Source organism: Amblyomma americanum, chromosome 1 (genome assembly GCF_052857255.1).
Source record: "Amblyomma americanum isolate KBUSLIRL-KWMA chromosome 1, ASM5285725v1, whole genome shotgun sequence".
NCBI lineage: Eukaryota > Metazoa > Arthropoda > Arachnida > Ixodida > Ixodidae > Amblyomma > Amblyomma americanum.
Window position 1 is genome coordinate 403,208,828 of NC_135497.1, and position 19,830 is coordinate 403,228,657.

The 19,830-nt window shown below is 46.2% G+C and overlaps 1 protein-coding gene across 1 annotated transcript in view; it reads right to left on the minus strand.

Annotated features, from left to right (window-relative positions):
* LOC144123952 (uncharacterized) overlaps positions 1-19,830 on the minus strand; it is a 70,572-nt gene that overhangs the window by 31,884 nt on the left and 18,858 nt on the right. Inside the window, exons 3-4 of the mRNA XM_077656660.1 lie at positions 10,591-10,680; positions 84-144 (exon numbers count right to left, since the gene is read on the minus strand). Coding sequence (XP_077512786.1) covers positions 84-144; positions 10,591-10,680 — 151 coding nt within the window. The remainder of the gene's footprint in view (positions 1-83; positions 145-10,590; positions 10,681-19,830) is intronic.

Here is a 19,830-nt window from a genome sequence, read left to right on the forward strand (position 1 = left end):
TGTTCATTTTTTGTCACTCTGACATTTGAACAGGCTTGCAAAAGAGTAGATGTGAATTAAAACGACGAAAGCAGTGACCATACCAGTTTTTGTATGAATCATGTGGCCTGAACCAGCCTTGTAAGTCACACCATTGTTTGGCTGCTGGAACCAAAACCGAAATAAATTCGACTATAAATTATTTACCACATGTTGCAGCAATCCAGTAACGGTGTACGTTTTGTAATGCGCTGCACGTCATTCTAAAGAGAGAAAACCCAAAAAAATTTGGGATCTCCACTTTCTCAAAGGGTAACTTCAGGAAGTTTTCGAATATTTTGATTCAATGAGCGTATCTCATTCCTTGGACTCCTCTGTCTCCGACACAAGAAGCTATTTCTCAAAATTTCAAGAGCAACTATTTTAAAGCAGCAAACCGAACGTCAGTTCTCGGGCAAGGACAATGCTCTGGTCGATGCAGCCGATTATTTGGTCGATTACAGTAGCCGACGGGTAATTCAGACTCTAATAACACCGACTTGTAGGATATTTCAGACCCCGATGAGGCACCGTCAGTCACCCCATAGAAAGAAGCACATACATATTCGCGACGGATATTTCGGACTTCAAAAGCCCGAAAGTTCGATTTTTCGGACTGATTTCAGTCTCCTGCGGGCCAAAATCGGCCATCTTATCGGCTTTTTGCCGGTGCAAAAGGCGCCATCTTGGATTGAGGTGGATTTACGCTGCAGTTGGATTGGCTTGACATACATTCGGTACCTCATTGCTGCCAGTAGAGGTCCCTGCGATCTCTGACACTTCGAGGTGGCAGCCGGATTGTCACCGCCGTCAGCTTGCTTTTGTCGCCGACGTTGTTGCGGGCAGTTATCGTTTGTCCTATATGTTGAAAATTGGTTGGTGGGGGAAGGTAATTGCGCACGAGCTATCTCACATCTCAGCGGGAAAGGATAAAGGAGGGACTGAGAGAAGAAGGGAAGAAAGAGGTGCCGTAATGGAGGGCTCCGGAATAATTTCGACCACCTGGGCATCTTCAACGTGCACTGACATCTCACAGCACACGGGCGCCTTTGCGTTTCGTCTCCACCGAAACACGGCCGCCGCGGTCGGATTCCAACCTGGCTACTCCGGATCAGTATCCGAGCGCCCTAACCACTGAGCCACCGCGGCGGGTCTCATACAGTCTCGCCATTCGCCGTTTCGTCACTTGGGTTTCTCTGACCACATCGACCGAGTGGCGCTCAGTCTTCACGAATTTACATCCGTTCGCCGTTTTGTGATTGCGTCCGACAGTTCCACCGCTTTGACCGAAAAGTGCCTTATCTCTGCATGTGTTTGACGAGCGGTGTGGTGTACACTTGGGTTGTGGACAACATGGCCCCGCCGGGTCCCTCAAAGAAGCGTAGGAAGTATTCCAACTAAATGCGGTGACCTTGCTGTCTAGCGTGTACAGTGAAATCACAACTTTGGCGCAAATACAGGTGCAAATTGTCGCCAGCAAGAGAAAATTTCCCCCAAGGTAAAATCAGTGACATTTTCAAGCCGATTTCATCTCAATAAAGTGATCTTTTGTACTTCACGGATTTTTCGGACTGTTCGATTATTCTGACCATTTTTCGGGTCCCTTCGTTTCCGAAAAATCGGTCGGCGAATGTATTCACAAAACGCTCGTATGTGCACTGAATGGCTGAAATTACGACTGTCAATGACCCCATTCATAAAATGCCTTAGACAGCCTTATAGAAGTCTGAAAATTGGTTCTTGATGTAGCGAGTGGGTAGTAACGCGCGGTTAATGCTTGTGATGTTGCAAATGTATTGTGCTCACAGAAGTCACTGGAACTGAGGCCATGGAAACGGCAAAATCAAAACAGATATGCAAAGGAATGCATTTTCGCACAGGCTACCAAACTTGGAAGAAATGATCAGGATTGGGAGGAAAACTTGGAGCAAATGCTTCACCACAATACACGATTCTCGAAATTACAGCTCCCAGAGTTAATCTCAAGGACTCTAGCTTTTCAGACCTGCAGACAGCAACAGTATGCTTTGCAGTATGTTGGCGCATGTGTACCATGGCTCGAACTGGGCAATACAGTGTGCTCCCTTCGCACAGCATTGCAGTAACTACAGTAGACTCCCACTAATACAAATTCAGTTATGACGAATTCTCGGATAAGACGAATGAAGCAAGACCATTTGGCAGGTTTCCCAGGAAATTCAATGTTAAAAATCCACTTTTTAAGGGCAGTGCTGGCGCTCTTTTCTACCTGGTCTGATTATACTGAAACTTTCACAAACATTCTCCACAGTTAGATGGTTCTTTGTGCCAAGTTTCGCAGCACGCTAGTGTTTTGTTGCAGTGCAAAGAAGTTTAAAATTTCCCACTTCGTGGCAATATCAGGCAGACGGCAATAATGCGTGTGTGATGCCAATGGATGCACGGCTGTCGATATTCGCTCTGCTGAACGAAGAAAGATTAGAGCTGGTTTCTGGTCATATCAGACAAATAATGACCCAAGCTCTCGCTTACGGCCACCAGCTTAGACAACCAATGTGCACACAATAGACTTTGTGACAATATCCATGATGTCATAGGACAGTCTGTCAGGTAGTCATGTGGTTGAAACACAATTTAGGTTTCCTAGGTTTTTGTTCTTTTGAAATATTTCTATTTGGTATTTTGAAAAGTGGCTTTTTGTACCAAAGCGAGGGGACTATAAAATGTGATGCGACTACCACCTCAAAATGCTCAAAAAATCACCTGAGCTGTCCTCTAAGATAAATTGTTTCTCATGTCATTTATTTAACACTCTCATGTTAAAAGAATGTTTCTAGCTGGTAACGTATAATGCTTCATGCTGCTTGTTTGCAAGCTGGGTACACTATTACTTCCAAGCCTTCCTTGACTATTTTTACCCTTCGGTAGGTTCTGTTTTTTACTCAGAAATGTGGTGTGCAATTAGCAAGTACCAGTTCTATCACATTCCTAATGCTATTGCAGCTTGTAAGCATGTGCAGTCATTTTCTGAGAACGACGCTTGCAATAAACATTCTGTTTTCAGCCTTTGCTTGGTGCAATTGTTTCTTCCATGTTTCATCAACTTGCCCACAATTCTGCTTTGCTAAATACATTCCAGAGCAGTTTTTAAATGCTTCACTCTACTGCATTACCACGAGCAAAGAGGTTATCTTTATGCAAGTTCACTGAACAATTGGTCAAAGCTGGTTAAGTGCTAATTGCACAGTAAGTTACAAAGAGCGCATCAACATGAACCTTTACATTGTGCTGAAGTACAGCCTGACACTGAGTTCTCTGTAGATGCGAGCAGGAAAAGAGGCTTGCTGCTACTATTGTACAGGCCTCATAAGCACCTTTCAAACAGTTTAGTAGGCCTGCAAAATTTAAGCTCGTTCGATTCCAAAAAGATGTCTACTGCAATCTGGTCCCTCTTCACCGTGCAAGATGCTGTCTAAGCAAAAAATATTTTACTTGCTTTTGCTTCTCTGGTTGGCTCTTGTTGTTCACAACTAAAATGAACTTAAACTGATTCCCAAGCTAAGTACCTCTCTTGCAGAACAAAATCACTACAAGCATGCTCACTTGATGAGCAAAAAACATTATACACAGAAACCATCAACAGTCACTTCACTAAATTACTATATAGAAACAAAGAGAAAAAAAGGCCGTCATTAAATAAAGTGATATGACTTCCACCACTTTGAACACATGACTAATCAAATCACCACAAACACCTGTGGCATCACAAGAAGCTGACAAGAGAAAAAACCCCCCGCAATATAATGAAGAGGCCGCATTCGCAAACGGAGGAAACCTCTCTACCTTCGGATAAGGTAGCCACGGCATCGGACGACGCTGCAGTTACAGCTGTCCCGCTCACTGAGACTGGAGAGGAGTTAAGACTGGAGAGGAGTTAAAGGAAACTCGACCTCAAAGCGATACAAAAGCAGAGGAAAAAGGTTGCGGCCCCGGCAATCGTAACAAAGGGATCAGCGATGGTTTGGTTGGGCATGCTGGCAATAAAGAAATGTTTCAGCGGGCAATTTCAAGCCCCCAGATCCATGCCACTTTGAAACGGAATGTCGTGCTTCAGGCAGGCTGCGGAAAAATCTCATCAGAACGAAGCTGGTGAGACACCCGAGAACGGTTAGTTGAGGATAGATGACGGCAGATTCGCAGCGGCCCGCGACAGACCGCCAAACAGTAAGGAACCGAGCCCAGACAATATCGCAGAGGTGTCCGAAATTTCTGAAGAGCTGCTACCTGGCACTAACAGCAGGGCTCAAGGTGATTTGCAACACAAGGAAAATCGCGAACGCAACAAGCCTTTCGGAACTAATGGGTTAAGTTTTGATGTTGCGGCTAGCGCCGACAGCTTCGCACTTGACGGCACCGCGATTACTGGAGGTGCGGGCGCGCTGAAGAAATCCGCTAGGGCTGCTTCGAAAAGGCGACGGCGCTCAAAGAAAACTAATTTGGGCAGTCGCGCTAAGAAGAAAAGGGTGCGGATCAAGACGCTTGTACGTTTACGGGCCAGCCAACCACGTAACTGCCCGAAACTGTTACCGCGGCTCTCAAGAATTTGGAGGCGTCGCATGAAGGCCAATTTGACAAGGCATCCCTTTGCAGTGCGGAAGCCACTTCCATCACTGTTGCAGCACCGTAGGAGTAGTTCTGGGAAAGGTGACGAGCAGAGTGGGCTGCAGAGAAGGGCGCGCGGCCACCAGACAAAAAGGGCGCCACAGAACGCGCACGTGTAGGAGGGGGACACGCAACCACCCCTTTGGGACACCTGCAGAGAACCATGAGAGGAGGAAGCGCCCCTTTTGGCTTAAGCTTAAGAAGCGCTTCCCTGGCTTCGGGAACATGTCCTGGAGAGGCAGAACTAATCAGCCTCTCAACTTTTGCGAAGGGTAGGCTGGTAGCGTGGCCTTCATATTGCAACCGCGCAGGGCGCAAATAAAGAATGGAGGATTCCAGGAATAAATGCTCCCTGTATTCATTTGATTTTCGTTTTTTTTCCCAGTGGCAGAAAGGCGAAAGTTAACCAGGTTTTGAGCCTTTTGCCTGAGCGCGTTCTGTACTTTTCGTGTTTTCTTGCCCTAAAGATATAGCCTAAAAACGTCTGCTCATGTAACCTAAAGTGCTGCACAGTTCAGAGTGCAAACGAGCACTGTAGCTGAAATCAGTTCGTTCAGAGCGGTTATCTCACCCACGCGATTATCTTCTGATGTTTTGTTCTGTTCATCGCATCGCTTATCTTGAGGTTCAATGCAAGTTGTATTCCAGCATGCACTTGTGCATACGTTTAGCTGAGCTGCTCATTTTGAGGGCATGCGCTGACGCGCGGAAGTATACCTAAGGAACTCATGGGCAATTGTGGCGTAGTCACTTGCATGGAAGCCTCGTGTATACTTTGGGTTATTTATGTGAGCTTTGTTACGTGTGTTTCTGCAAGTGAACTTACTTGCCGTATTTGTTAGGTGCTACTATCCGCAGACATTGAAACATGGGCGAAACCTCTGTTGGGCATTGTAGCTTAGGTAGCTGGCGTAAGCTCCTAGAGATGCTACCTTTTTACCTGCATTAAGTTTTGGAGTATGCTCCTGCCCCGGCACTGTTTTGTGGTGCACGATTGGCTCATTACAACCGCTGTAGTAGTATCTGCTGCCACGCAGAACAAAAAAGAAGAACACATGGTCAGCTGTGCTAGTTGCGAAAAGGAAGTACCTTGGGGCAAATATGAATGACCTCATTTGCTTCCTCAGTAGTGTGTTTTCGGTCCAAGTAATCTCAAGGGGACAATTCTATTTTCGTTATTATTGCTGCTTGCAATGGTTCCTGATATTTTGGCGCATTGTTAATTTGAAAAATGGTTGTTTGAACCTTGTGTACCAGATCGCCAACCTGCCTCTTGTTGCAGCGGGAGCAAAAACGGGGATAGCAATTTAGTTAGGTTGATTTGGATTATGGCCTTGTCTGGTGTTTGACGGGAGACAGAAGGCGCTTGCTCGTGTTGGGTGTTGCCTTCTGCCAGTCGGTTTTTGCAAGTTGCAGAACGACCAACCATGACCAGTGGCGAGAAGCAAGCGCATCGGAACGACCTGAGCGAAGTTGGTCGGGGTGCCTTGGCGACAACGCGGTGAGCAGCGATCCTGGCCTGGCGAGTGGGACCTGGGCACGTGAAGCTACCTGGCGTTCGGACACTGGACGTGAACTTGGAGGAGACTGACGAACGTGCGCGCCTGGCATCCGAGCCACGTGGAAGCAGCTGGTCTTCCCAGCGCCTTATCTGATGGTGGGGATGCTGTTGTGCTCGGACAACCAGTCCGGATTCCAAATCTACAGGATGCAAAATTTCTCCTGTGAACGCCCTTGGACAAGCCTGGTGCTGCGCCGCGAGGTAACCGCGCCCTAACGCTCCCTTGACAAGCTCAGATGCTGCGCCGCCTGGCAGCGGCACACTATGAAGAAGCATCGGTGAGTGACATGTTCAAACGTGCAGCGAATTGCTAGACAGCCAGGCGCCGGTTCCCCTTTCCCCCTGGGAGTCACCGCGCGCGGCAGACTTGAAGCGGGTGGCCAGCGTGGTTGCTGGTTGGACCTCACGGACGGCTGTCAAGTGCTGGCTTTTTATTGGCCCGTTTGAGTGACGACCGTTTCTGGGGGCTATATAAGCCCCAACACTGACGCCTGGAGAAGACTCCGTTCTACCGAGCTCGATCTAGAGAGACCAACCGTGAGCCGTGTGCCGCTCACAAGTGGAGTGTGATGTGTGACGCGTTGGAGCCTCGCCGGATGTCACCGTGCGAGAACAGTCGCATTTGCCGTTATCTCTCGGTCCCCGTGCCGACCTCGTGCTGTATAATCCTCTGTACATAATTTATTAAATCCCTATCGTTGTTCTCACCGACGCCTGACTCGGAGTCTTCGCTACCGACTAGAGAGCTGGCGACGCTCTGTCACAAAAGAAGGGGGGGGGGGGCAAGTGTTACAGCACCACCTCAAAGTCGCAACAGCAGTCCCTGCGCACGGCCACAAAAATTACCACGTGCGAACAAACCGTACGACAAGCAATTTGACGAAATAGCGTTATTAAACAACTTTATTCTTGACAGAACACATATACTTCAGCTCCTAAGCAGCATGCACCAGTACTCTGCACCATTCGTTTCGTCAAAACAATTACAGCTAGCTGTGAGTTGAATGATCCTCGGCTTGCTCTGTTGAGTGCTGGTTCTCTTCCTTAGCCGCCGCGGTGGTTTAGTGCTTACGGCGCTCGGCTGCTGGCCCGAAAGAGGCGGGTTCGATCCCAGCCGCGGCGGTCGAATTCCGGTGGGGGCGAAATTCTAGAGGCTCCGCCATGTACTGTGCGATATCAGCTGCACGTTTAAGAACCCCAGGTGGTCGAAATTTTCGGAGCCATTCACTACGGCATCCATCATAGCCTGAGTCACTTTGGGTCGTTAAACCCAAATAAACCTTCGCTGACGGACGAGACGGAACAGGAGACAGACACCAGGCACCAGCGCATGTGTCTGTCTCCTCTTCCGTCCCGTCCGTCAGCGCTGCTTCGCCCTACCGTTCAACATGAACAAACCAGCCCGACTCAGCCTTCTCCTTGGACCACAGCTATACACAGGCCCTAATTTGACGTATGTATATGAAACCTAATTTGCGATACAATAAATTTCCAGAATGAAACAAAAGGGCTGTTCACATTTAGAATGTGATTAGTCGAATTCCAGGGAAAAAATCCTAACTGCTCAGACTGGTTTCCATTTGGTTACAGCTGGAATCAACAAGGAATTGTTCCATTACCAGTTGGGAACTTTCGCACACATCCATGTATATAGTTCATTTAAATCTGGAAGGCAGGTATTGTGACTTAAAGCGGCGCATGGGCTATAAGAGACGTCATAGTGAAGGACTCATCTGCGTATCAAATTAAACAACTACAATCAGCAGCTAAGACGCTGTTGACCAAGCGATGGTTCACAAAGACAGCTCGCCAAAAACCGCACCGTCCGCTGCAAAGCAGGAGACAGAGTGGGCCGGTACCGCTTCCTCCCTGCACAGGACGCGAGTCAGCTGTGGAGAGTGGATCAGGGCCAAATATCTTACTGCCGCTTTCCCCGATGCGATAAAGCGTTAGAGTCCATCGCATCGATGCAAAGACTCGTGCAAAGATTCGGTGCAAAGAGCCAATGCAAAGAATCGTTGAGAATTACGCCAGAGTCCAAGAGACACTCAAAGAGCTCTTGCAGACACCAGGTTAATTGACCGAAGGCAGCAAGGCTATTTTTAGAGGTTACGATCGGCTTTTGCAGAAATTTTAAACCTTGTTAGGTATCCACATTTCCATAGCCTTCTTTGGGCCTTATGAAGAATTAGCAAGGGCTCTCCAGAGCTCAACATATCGTGCAGCAGGTGGAAAAAAGGCACCAGAGGCTCTCTGCAAGGCGACCTCCCAGTCGTGCTCTGAAACTGCGTTTGAAAACCTGTGGCAGCACACGAGCACAACAGCAGCGCATCTAGGCCTGAAGGAACCTGGTACATCAAGGCCGACAAAACCTCCTGCGAGGTATGCGATGACTTAGAGACCTGTCCAGCCAGCTGCCCTTGACGTTAAGGCCGTGCTGTGCAAGGAGTATTTCGCTACTGCCGACTGAATCGTAAGTGAAACAAAACAGAGTTTTGAGCAGCCAGGCATGAAACAGCTCGTAAAACTACAAGACATCTTAACCAGAGCCGCTGGAGGTAGTCGGTACACAGCAAATGAACTAGAGGTGGCTTTGGGAGTGCATGCAGTTGATAATGACTTGGGCAGACTGTTGGCGCAGTTATGCTATTATCAACTGTTCTAAGCGGTGCTGATTCTGCCACAATTCTGGGCATTTTGGAGATCCTACAAAGGAATTGCAAAATATTCGCGAGTTGATGGTTGAGGTCGTGAGGTATGTTCAGCTTGTGTTTCCCAAACCAGCGTCTGTCGCTTCTGGGGAACGCTCTTTTAGTGCTCTGCGCAGAATCAAAACGTATTTGCGCAACTGAACGACTCAAAAGAGGTTATCGTATCTTTAGATTTTGCCTATACACAAAGAAAGAATGGCGCTCCTAAGATTAGAGGACGTCATCAGGGAGTTTGTGAGCTGAACAGCGAAGCGAGCAGCAACCTTTGGTCCCGCCTAAGCACCTAAATAGAGCAGCACTGTCCGAAATGTTTGCTGCTTGCGTGCATTATTGGTAACTGTATACATGTACTCTAGCGTGTTTGCTTGTATTGTTGTATTTAAACTGTTGTTTTATGTTATAGTTTTGTTCATGTGCGAATGCCTGTAAATTTGTCAAACGTCAATATGAACGCACTGAAAATTCATATTGTAATTTTTTTCTTGTTAATGCTTGTATAATATGCACCATCTAACGATCAAAGAAAAAAATTTTTTTTCACGCAGTTAATTGTTCTCTCCCGAGCCAAACTTGGACTGTAATATCTGAGAAACCTATGTACATAAACAAAAAAAATAAAAAGGAACACGTTCAAGCCCTCCTACTGAAAATATACTTCCGGCATCCCTGCAAGTGTCGGACTATGAGTGCATTCCACACGTTCGACGATGTAAACGTCTGAGCAAATATAATTGACAGCTTTTGCATGAGATATACGAGGTGTACATCATACGTAAGAAGTGTTCAACCAGTGTAAACACATCATCACTCATGTTTGAATAGAAATTCACTATCTGGATAAATAACCACGACAGATGTGACAAAATGATGATTCCAGGACTTTCCTTATATGTATTTTGGATGATGTTGCCTGTATTTATTGCAAGCAAAGCAAGAAATTCCTCAGCCGTTAGTCATTTCAGTTCTTGTCTGTGTCCTGTTAGCCTGCACGCTATTTTGACAAGACTAAAATACTGTCACACATTCTCAAGAGAGTCTAGATCTGGAAAATGACCACAAGGGGTTCCAAGCTGATGTTTCCTTTCTGCACCCACCCTTGAAGAAATACATGCACACAAAAGCGTCACTTGGAGAGCACAAATGCTAGCTGGGACATCATAATGTCCCATAATGTCATAATGTCCCAAAGCAGCTCAGGCTATGAGAGACGCCATAGTGAAGGGCTCCAGAAATTTCGACCACCTGGGGTTCTTTAACGTGTACTGACAACGCACAGTACACAGGCCTACAGAATTTCCCCTCCATTGAAATTCAACCGCCACGGCCACGATCGAACTCACATCTTTCGGGTCAGCAGCCGAGCGCCATAACCACTGAGCCACTGTGGCAGAGTCCATATCAAACAAGTCAGGTGAATTTGTTTCTCTGCAAGGGGTTCTGGTTCCTTTCTTTGAGGCATACATGCACCACGTAGTAAACTGAAGTACATACTAGATACATAGAATGAATCATTTTGCAAATATCGCTATTGTAAAATGACGTTAACGAATGGCCACATTCACCCTTCGGACAGCGGCATTTCATCTGCCCTTACACATGAAACATGAAAATACCAAGCAGCCAGATGAATGAATGCATAAATTTTTCCCAGAAACTTACCAAAGGTGCAAACAGTGATGCCACTCCACACTGCTCCAGTTGAGTATGATGCTCCACTTAGGAGCAGCAGTCTCCACATGGGATGAATGCCTGCAGCAAAAATTTGTTACAAAGCAATGTAAGATTGCACGCAAGATTCAAAGTAAATGGCATGATATGGAACCATTACAATCATGCAAGCAAAACAAATATCATTGTACCTACACTGCAATATTGCTCGAGCTACAAAAATATTATAAAGGCTGCTTCAAAACAGCACACAATTGGCATTTAAATGTCATTGGATCATTCCAAGCCAACTGATCCAGACTTGGTACTCGACCATCTTGGATTTCTCTTTAAAAAATAATGGTTTATTGCATTACTATGGCAAACATTACCCACCTTGATTTTGGCAGATTAAATTTTTACTTGCAGTGGTGCCATCTCACGTTTGCAAGTGGTAGCAAAACCTAGTCTTACAAAAAAGATTTGTAAAATAAACATTCTAACACATGACTGTGAAACTTTCATTATATATATAAAAGGCATTACACTTTCATATGCAGTGAATTGAGCTTATTTTGTTTCAACTAAAACATGCAAGGTACATTATATAAAAATTTTAACGTCTAATCTTAAATTCTACGTTCTTGCAGCCATCATTCGAACTTTATTTCTAAGCTGTAAAGAAGGCAAAGACAGCAATAAAAATGTTTCAGAGTGCAAAACATGCAAGATATGCGAGCAAAAGAATTCTTAAGTTGAGAAAATTTGCTTTCTCAGACATATTCAGCGGTCAATTGCATAATCAGGTGATCTTAGTAAAATTACGAAAGATGGGAAGTTGCACGGCACCATTTAATGGCAATTATTTCTATAAGTTTAATCACAGCACTTTTTGTTTTAAGAGAGAAACAATTTGCAAGTCGAGCCCCTGTGTTCTATATCGACAGCACATTTTGCCGCCGGCTGCAAATACACACAAAACCAACACTCCATTGCTCGAATACAATGCTGTGCTGGGCTTCCGATGCTGCCAGCTTTGGCAATGCAGAAACCTGATGAAGGGCACATTTAAAAAGGTGACAATGAAGTGGCCGCATGGCACAACGGCTATTGTACCTCCGCACAAATGGTACTGAGCCGGGAAACACACTTTGCAGTCTGACCAATCAAAGTTAAGATCTCTGCAGCCAGGAAAACGATTCCAATTTTTCAGTGCAATGGGCTTTTCGCCCCGTCACATGGTAAGGGTGCTTGCGACGGCATTGGTGGAACTGTGAGGCCCTTGGCAGTGATGGGAAGTATTCAGAGGCCGTACAAAGGTCAAATACTGACCCTTTGTGTACATGAGTGAGGTGTAGAAAACTATCGAGCATACTGTCAGCGTGCCCCGACAAATCATTCAAGAAAATAAAGGTGAAGTCACTAGTCTGTTTACAAGAGTGTTACCATTAAATGGAATACGCAAGTTTCACCACATTAAGCTTTTATCTCTCTCTCACTGGCGCATGCTGGACTTGCATCATGCTCAGCAACCAAAGAGTTTAAAGTGACAGAATGTCAATGAACATGCCAGCGGACCTTGCAGAACCAAAATATCAGGAGCATCCACTTGGAGCACCATACAACAAAACTTAAGTGCCTCCTTGATGCCGGCTGTAGCATGCACTGCAGTGACGAGCAAGCAGCGAGCGATGCTGGGGTTGAACGCAGGGACTCAACTATAAAAATTATGTTCTCGCCTAAAACAAAAATTGTTCGCATAAACTTTTAGAAAGAAATGCCACTGCACTTAGAAAATGAACGAGAACCACCTCACTGAGCAATTGACGGATGAATATGCCTCAAGAAGAGAATTTTAACAAATTTGTTTTTGCTCACACGCATTATGTTTTTCATATCGGCTTCTTTGCTTTTTGAAAAATCCAGACAAATAGCTGAGATGACTACTATGAGAACATAAATTAGATAAGAAGTTCCAAATTTCCATATTTTTCTACCTTCTTTCATGTTTTATATTACAACCAAAATACAAAACATGAGTTAAATTTATTGTATATGAAGCACAATGTCTTTTATTCATATGAAAAAGTTTCACTCATGCATCAAACGTTTATTTTTTACAAGTTTTTTTGTAAGAGTAGGCTTTGCTACCGATTGTAAACTTAAAACGACGGCCATGACACGAAACATTTTTGTTCTGCCAAAAACAAGCTAGAAAATCTTTGTGATTGTACACAGTAAGACATGATTTTTTTTCTGTAAGAAATCAAACGCGGTCGAGCGCAGTCTGATGAATCAGTTGGCGCAGAATGGCCTCATTCGGTGTAGCACAGCAATAAAATACATGACCAACTTATCACCAGGTATAGTGCAGCATTTACATGGGTCGAAATATTGGCTAGACTGTAAGACGCTCTTGTAACGGCAAAAAAGTGACATGAACAGGCCGACGAACTTGCGACCGCCGCACATCAACTACCTCCGAGCGATCCCCCGCTAGCGCTGGAGGACGTGCGAGCGGTCATACATGATCATCTCCGACAGCAGCACCCCGACCCACGCATCGCGGGAGGTGAGCGCATTCCAAGCATCAACGGCTGCCGCGCCCTCTCGCGGGCGCATCGCGCAATGATCCCCCGCGCGCGCATCGGCTGCGTGTGGCCTGGGGACCGACGGGTGCGCCACGGACTAGCGACGAGCGAAGTGTGTGTTAGATGCGGTGCAGTGGAGACACTGGAACATCTGCTACTTCGCTGCACCGCGTTCGCTGACGCTCGTCGTGATATGCTCGCGGCCTACAGGGCGCTGGGCATCCTACCAGACTCGCTCAAGACGCTGTTGTGGCCGCAGGGCAGTGCGCGCACCCGTGAGCGAACAATGGTGAGCTTGTGTGCTTTTCTCGAACAGACGGGCCTGACGTCCCGTCTGTTCTGCGCCAGGTAGTGTTAGGCAGTGACTGAACGCTCCGCTAGTGCTACCTCGGACGCTTAAAACAGCTGGCCGCCCCACACCAGCTGTTGTGTACAAGTGCTGTACGCGTGTGTCGCGGTGGTTTCGGTTAGTTGGCGCACGCGCGCAGCCATCTGCATTCCAGGCGGCGCCTGGCGGCGACGACACGGGCACCTCCCCCTTGGAGACGACGCGGAGACCCAACGCAGCCGGCCGCCTCCTCATCGGCGACACCCCCCTCTCCCGCCCGACGGCCGCGGCGGCTGAACGCGCGGGGCCTGAACATTTGACTTGTAAATAGTGTATATATGCCCTCACCCCTATCTCTTTCCTGCTATCCCCTCACCTCTTTTGTTTCACTTCTTCAAACTGCCTGCTATCCTATATTTCCGCTACACCAGCTCAGGTGCCGCCGTTTAGTGATGGCAGATGCCGGGGTGAGCAAACATCTTTTACCTTCCTTTTTTGTTATTTTAAATAAATAATCACTATATATATATATTCTAGAGACTATGTGGCACATATAATTAGAAGAACAATGTGAGAGAGGCAAAAAAAAACATTTCATCTGAGGGACATTCGAAATAATGCCAAGAAGACCCAACTTAAAATGCAGAACAGTCCAAACCAATAAAAATAGCCACGAGTTAAGCAGTACAAGCTCTCTGAATGGCAGCAGATACAAAGCACACACATGCAACACTTCCCAACTTCTGCAGTAGTGCCCGCTCAAAAATTTCCCTGGATACTTTTCCATAAATCTTTAAGAGTAGAGACAAAATTTTGGATGCATTTTTTCTTCGGCGTAATGCACTGTTTTCTTTGTTGCGATGAGAGTCACAAAGTGGAATTCTCCTACGGCAGCAGAATGATTTAGAATGAATTTTTTTTTTTGTTTTTCGGTTTAGGTCGCAAAGTAGCTTTGACGTACAAGACGCAATCAGGTCAAGTGAGGCGTGCAAAAACAGCGATCTAATCACTGCTTGTTCATTTTTTGTCACTCTGACATTTGAACAGGCTTGCAAAAGAGTAGAGGTGAATTAAAACGACGAAAGCAGTGACCATACCAGTTTTTGTATGAATCATGTGGCCTGAACCAGCCTTGTAAGTCACACCATTGTTTGGCTGCTGGAACCAAAACCGAAATAAATTCGACTATAAATTATTTACCACATGTTGCAGCAATCCAGTAACGGTGTACGTTTTGTAATGCGCTGCACGTCATTCTAAAGAGAGAAAACCCAAAAAAATTTGGGATCTCCACTTTCTCAAAGGGTAACTTCAGGAAGTTTTCGAATATTTTGATTCAATGAGCGTATCTCATTCCTTGGACTCCTCTGTCTCCGACACAAGAAGCTATTTCTCAAAATTTCAAGAGCAACTATTTTAAAGCAGCAAACCGAACGTCAGTTCTCGGGCAAGGACAATGCTCTGGTCGATGCAGCCGATTATTTGGTCGATTACAGTAGCCGACGGGTAATTCAGACTCTAATAACACCGACTTGTAGGATATTTCAGACCCCGATGAGGCACCGTCAGTCACCCCATAGAAAGAAGCACATACATATTCGCGACGGATATTTCGGACTTCAAAAGCCCGAAAGTTCGATTTTTCGGACTGATTTCAGTCTCCTGCGGGCCAAAATCGGCCATCTTATCGGCTTTTTGCCGGTGCAAAAGGCGCCATCTTGGATTGAGGTGGATTTACGCTGCAGTTGGATTGGCTTGACATACATTCGGTACCTCATTGCTGCCAGTAGAGGTCCCTGCGATCTCTGACACTTCGAGGTGGCAGCCGGATTGTCACCGCCGTCAGCTTGCTTTTGTCGCCGACGTTGTTGCGGGCAGTTATCGTTTGTCCTATACGTTGAAAATTGGTTGGTGGGGGAAGGTAATTGCGCACGAGCTATCTCACATCTCAGCGGGAAAGGATAAAGGAGGGACTGAGAGAAGAAGGGAAGAAAGAGGTGCCGTAATGGAGGGCTCCGGAATAATTTCGACCACCTGGGCATCTTCAACGTGCACTGACATCTCACAGCACACGGGCGCCTTTGCGTTTCGTCTCCACCGAAACACGGCCGCCGCGGTCGGATTCCAACCTGGCTACTCCGGATCAGTATCCGAGCGCCCTAACCACTGAGCCACCGCGGCGGGTCTCATACAGTCTCGCCATTCGCCGTTTCGTCACTTGGGTTTCTCTGACCACATCGACCGAGTGGCGCTCAGTCTTCACGAATTTACATCCGTTCGCCGTTTTGTGATTGCGTCCGACAGTTCCACCGTTTTGACCGAAAAGTGCCTTATCTCTGCATGTGTTTGACGAGCGGTGTGGTGTACACTTGGGTTGTGGACAACATGGCCCCGCCGGGTCCCTCAAAGAAGCGTAGGAAGTATTCCAACTAAATGCGGTGACCTTGCTGTCTAGCGTGTACAGTGAAATCACAACTTTGGCGCAAATACAGGTGCAAATTGTCGCCAGCAAGAGAAAATTTCCCCCAAGGTAAAATCAGTGACATTTTCAAGCCGATTTCATCTCAATAAAGTGATCTTTTGTACTTCACGGATTTTTCGGACTGTTCGATTATTCTGACCATTTTTCGGGTCCCTTCGTTTCCGAAAAATCGGTCGGCGAATGTATTCACAAAACGCTCGTATGTGCACTGAATGGCTGAAATTACGACTGTCAATGACCCCATTCATAAAATGCCTTAGACAGCCTTATAGAAGTCTGAAAATTGGTTCTTGATGTAGCGAGTGGGTAGTAACGCGCGGTTAATGCTTGTGATGTTGCAAATGTATTGTGCTCACAGAAGTCACTGGAACTGAGGCCATGGAAACGGCAAAATCAAAACAGATATGCAAAGGAATGCATTTTCGCACAGGCTACCAAACTTGGAAGAAATGATCAGGATTGGGAGGAAAACTTAGAGCAAATGCTTCACCACAATACACGACTCTCGAAATTACAGCTCCCAGAGTTAATCTCAAGGACTCAAGCTTTTCAGACCTGCAGACAGCAACAGTATGCTTTGCAGTATGTTGGCGCATGTGTACCATGGCTCGAACTGGGCAATACAGTGTGCTCCCTTCGCACAGCATTGCAGTAACTACAGTAGACTCCCACTAATACAAATTCAGTTATGACGAATTCTCGGATAAGACGAAGAAAGCAAGACCATTTGGTTGGTTTCCCAGGAAATTCAATGTTAAAAATCCACTTTTTAAGGGCAGTGCTGGCGCTCTTTTCTACCTGGTCTGACTATACTGAAACTTTCACAAACATTCTCCACAGTTTGATGGTTCTTTGTGCCAAGTTTCGCAGCACGCTAGTGTTTTGTTGCAGTGCAAAGAAGTTTAAAATTTCCCACTTCGTGGCAATATCAGGCAGACGGCAATAATGCGTGTGTGATGCCAATGGATGCACGGCTGTCGATATTCGCTCTGCTGAACGAAGAAAGATTAGAGCTGGTTTCTGGTCATATCAGACAAATAATGACCCAAGCTCTCGATTACGGCCACCAGCTTAGACAACCAATGTGCACACAATAGACTTTGTGACAATATCCATGATGTCATAGGACAGTCTGTCAGGTAGTCATGTGGTTGAAACGCAATTTAGGTTTCCTAGGTTTTGTTCTTTTGAAATATTTCTATTTGGTATTTTGAAAAGTGGCTTTTTGTACCAAAGCGAGGGGACTATAAAATGTGATGCGACTACCACCTCAAAATGCTCAAAAAATCACCTGAGCTGTCCTCTAAGATAAATTGTTTCTCATGTCATTTATTTAACGCTCTCATGTTAAAAGAATGTCTCTAGCTGGTAACGTATATTGCTTCATGCTGCTTGTTTGCAAGCTGGGTACACTATTACTTCCAAGCCTTCCTTGACTATTTTTACCCTTCGGTAGGTTCTGTTTTTTACTAAGAAATGTGCTGTGCAATTAGCAAGTACCAGTTCTATCACATTCCTACTGCTATTGCAGCTTGTAAGCATGTGCAGTCATTTTCTGAGAACGACGCTTGCAATAAACATTCTGTTTTCAGCCTTTGCTTGGTGCAATTGTTTCTTCCATGTTTCATCAACTTGCCCACAATTCTGCTTTGCTAAATACATTCCAGAGCAGTTTTTAAATGCTTCACTCTACTGCATTACCACGAGCAAAGAGGTTATCTTTATGCAAGTTCACTGAACAATTGGTCAAAGCTGGTTAAGTGCTAATTGCACAGTAAGTTACAAAGAGCACATCAACCTGAACCTTTACATTGTGCTGAAGTACAGCCTGACACTGAGTTCTCTGTAGATGCGAGCAGGAAAAGAGGCTTGCTGCTACTATTGTACAGGCCTCATAAGCACCTTTCAAACAGTTTAGTAGGCCTGCAAAATTTAAGCTCGTTCGATTCCAAAAAGATGTCTACTGCAATCTGGTCCCTCTTCACCATGCAACATGCTGTCTAAGCAAAAAATATTTTACTTGCTATTGCTTCTCTGGTTGGCTCTTGTTGTTCACAACTAAAATGAACTTAAACTGATTCCCAAGCTAAGTACCTCTCTTGCAGAACAAAATCACTACAAGCATGCTCACTTGATGAGCAAAAAACATTATACACAGAAACCATCAACAGTCACTTCACTAAATTACTATATAGAAACAAAGAGAAAAAAAGGCCGTCATTAAATAAAGTGATATGACTTCCACCACTTTGAACACATGACTAATCAAATCACCACAAACACCTGTGGCATCACAAGAAGCTGACAAGAGAAAAAACCCCCCGCAATATAATGAAGAGGCCGCATTCGCAAACGGAGGAAACCTCTCTACCTTCGGATAAGGTACCCACGGCATCGGACGACGCTGCAGTTACAGCTGTCCCGCTCACTGAGACTGGAGAGGAGTTAAGACTGGAGAGGAGTTAAAGGAAACTCGACCTCAAAGCGATACAAAAGCAGAGGAAAAAGGTTGCGGCCCCGGCAATCGTAACAAAGGGATCAGCGATGGTTTGGTTGGGCATGCTGGCAATAAAGAAATGTTTCAGCGGGCAATTTCAAGCCCCCAGATCCATGCCACTTTGAAACGGAATGTCGTGCTTCAGGCAGGCTGCGGAAAAATCTCATCAGAACGAAGCTGGTGAGACACCCGAGAACGGTTAGTTGAGGATAGATGACGGAAGATTCGCAGCGGCCCGCGACAGACCGCCAAACAGTAAGGAACCGAGCCCAGACAATATCGCAGAGGTGTCCGAAATTTCCGAAGAGCTGCTACCTGGCACTAACAGCAGGGCTCAAGGTGATTTGCAACACAAGGAAAATCGCGAACGCAACAAGCCTTTCGGAACTAATGGGTTAAGTTTTGATGTTGCGGCTAGCGCCGACAGCTTCGCACTTGACGGCACCGCGATTACTGGAGGTGCGGGCGCGCGGAAGAAATCCGCTAGGGCTGCTTCGAAAAGGCGACGGCGCTCAAAGAAAACTAATTTGGGCAGTCGCGCTAAGAAGAAAAGGGTGCGGATCAAGACGCTTGTACGTTTACGGGCCAGCCAACCACGTAACTGCCCGAAACTGTTACCGCGGCTCTCAAGAATTTTGAGGCGTCGCATGAAGGCCAATTTGACAAGGCATCCCTTTGCAGTGCGGAAGCCACTTCCATCACTGTTGCAGCACCGTAGGAGTAGTTCTGGGAAAGGTGACGAGCAGAGTGGGCTGCAGAGAAGGGCGCGCGGAAACCAGACAAAAAGGACGCCACAGAACGCGCACGTGTAGGAGGGGGACACGCAACCACCCCTTTGGGACACCTGCAGAGAACCATGAGAGGAGGAAGCGCCCCTTTTGGCTTAAGCTTAAGAAGCGCTTCCCTGGCTTCGGGAACATGTCCTGGAGAGGCAGAACTAATCAGCCTCTCAACTTTTGCGAAGGGTAGGCTGGTAGCGTGGCCTTCATATTGCAACCGCGCAGGGCGCGAATAAAGAATGGAGGATTCCAGGAATAAATGCTCCCTGTATTCATTTGATTTTCGTTTTTTTTTCCCAGTGGCAGAAAGGCGAAAGTTAACCAGGTTTTGAGCCTTTTGCCTGAGCGCGTTCTGTACTTTTCGTGTTTTCTTGCCCTAATGATATAGCCTAAAAACGTCTGCTCATGTAACCTAAAGTGCTGCACAGTTCAGAGTGCAAACGAGCACTGTAGCTGAAATCAGTTTGTTCAGAGCGGTTATCTCACCCACGCGATTATCTTCTCATGTTTTGTTCTGTTCATCGCATCGCTTATCTTGAGGTTCAATGCAAGTTGTATTCCAGCATGCACTTGTG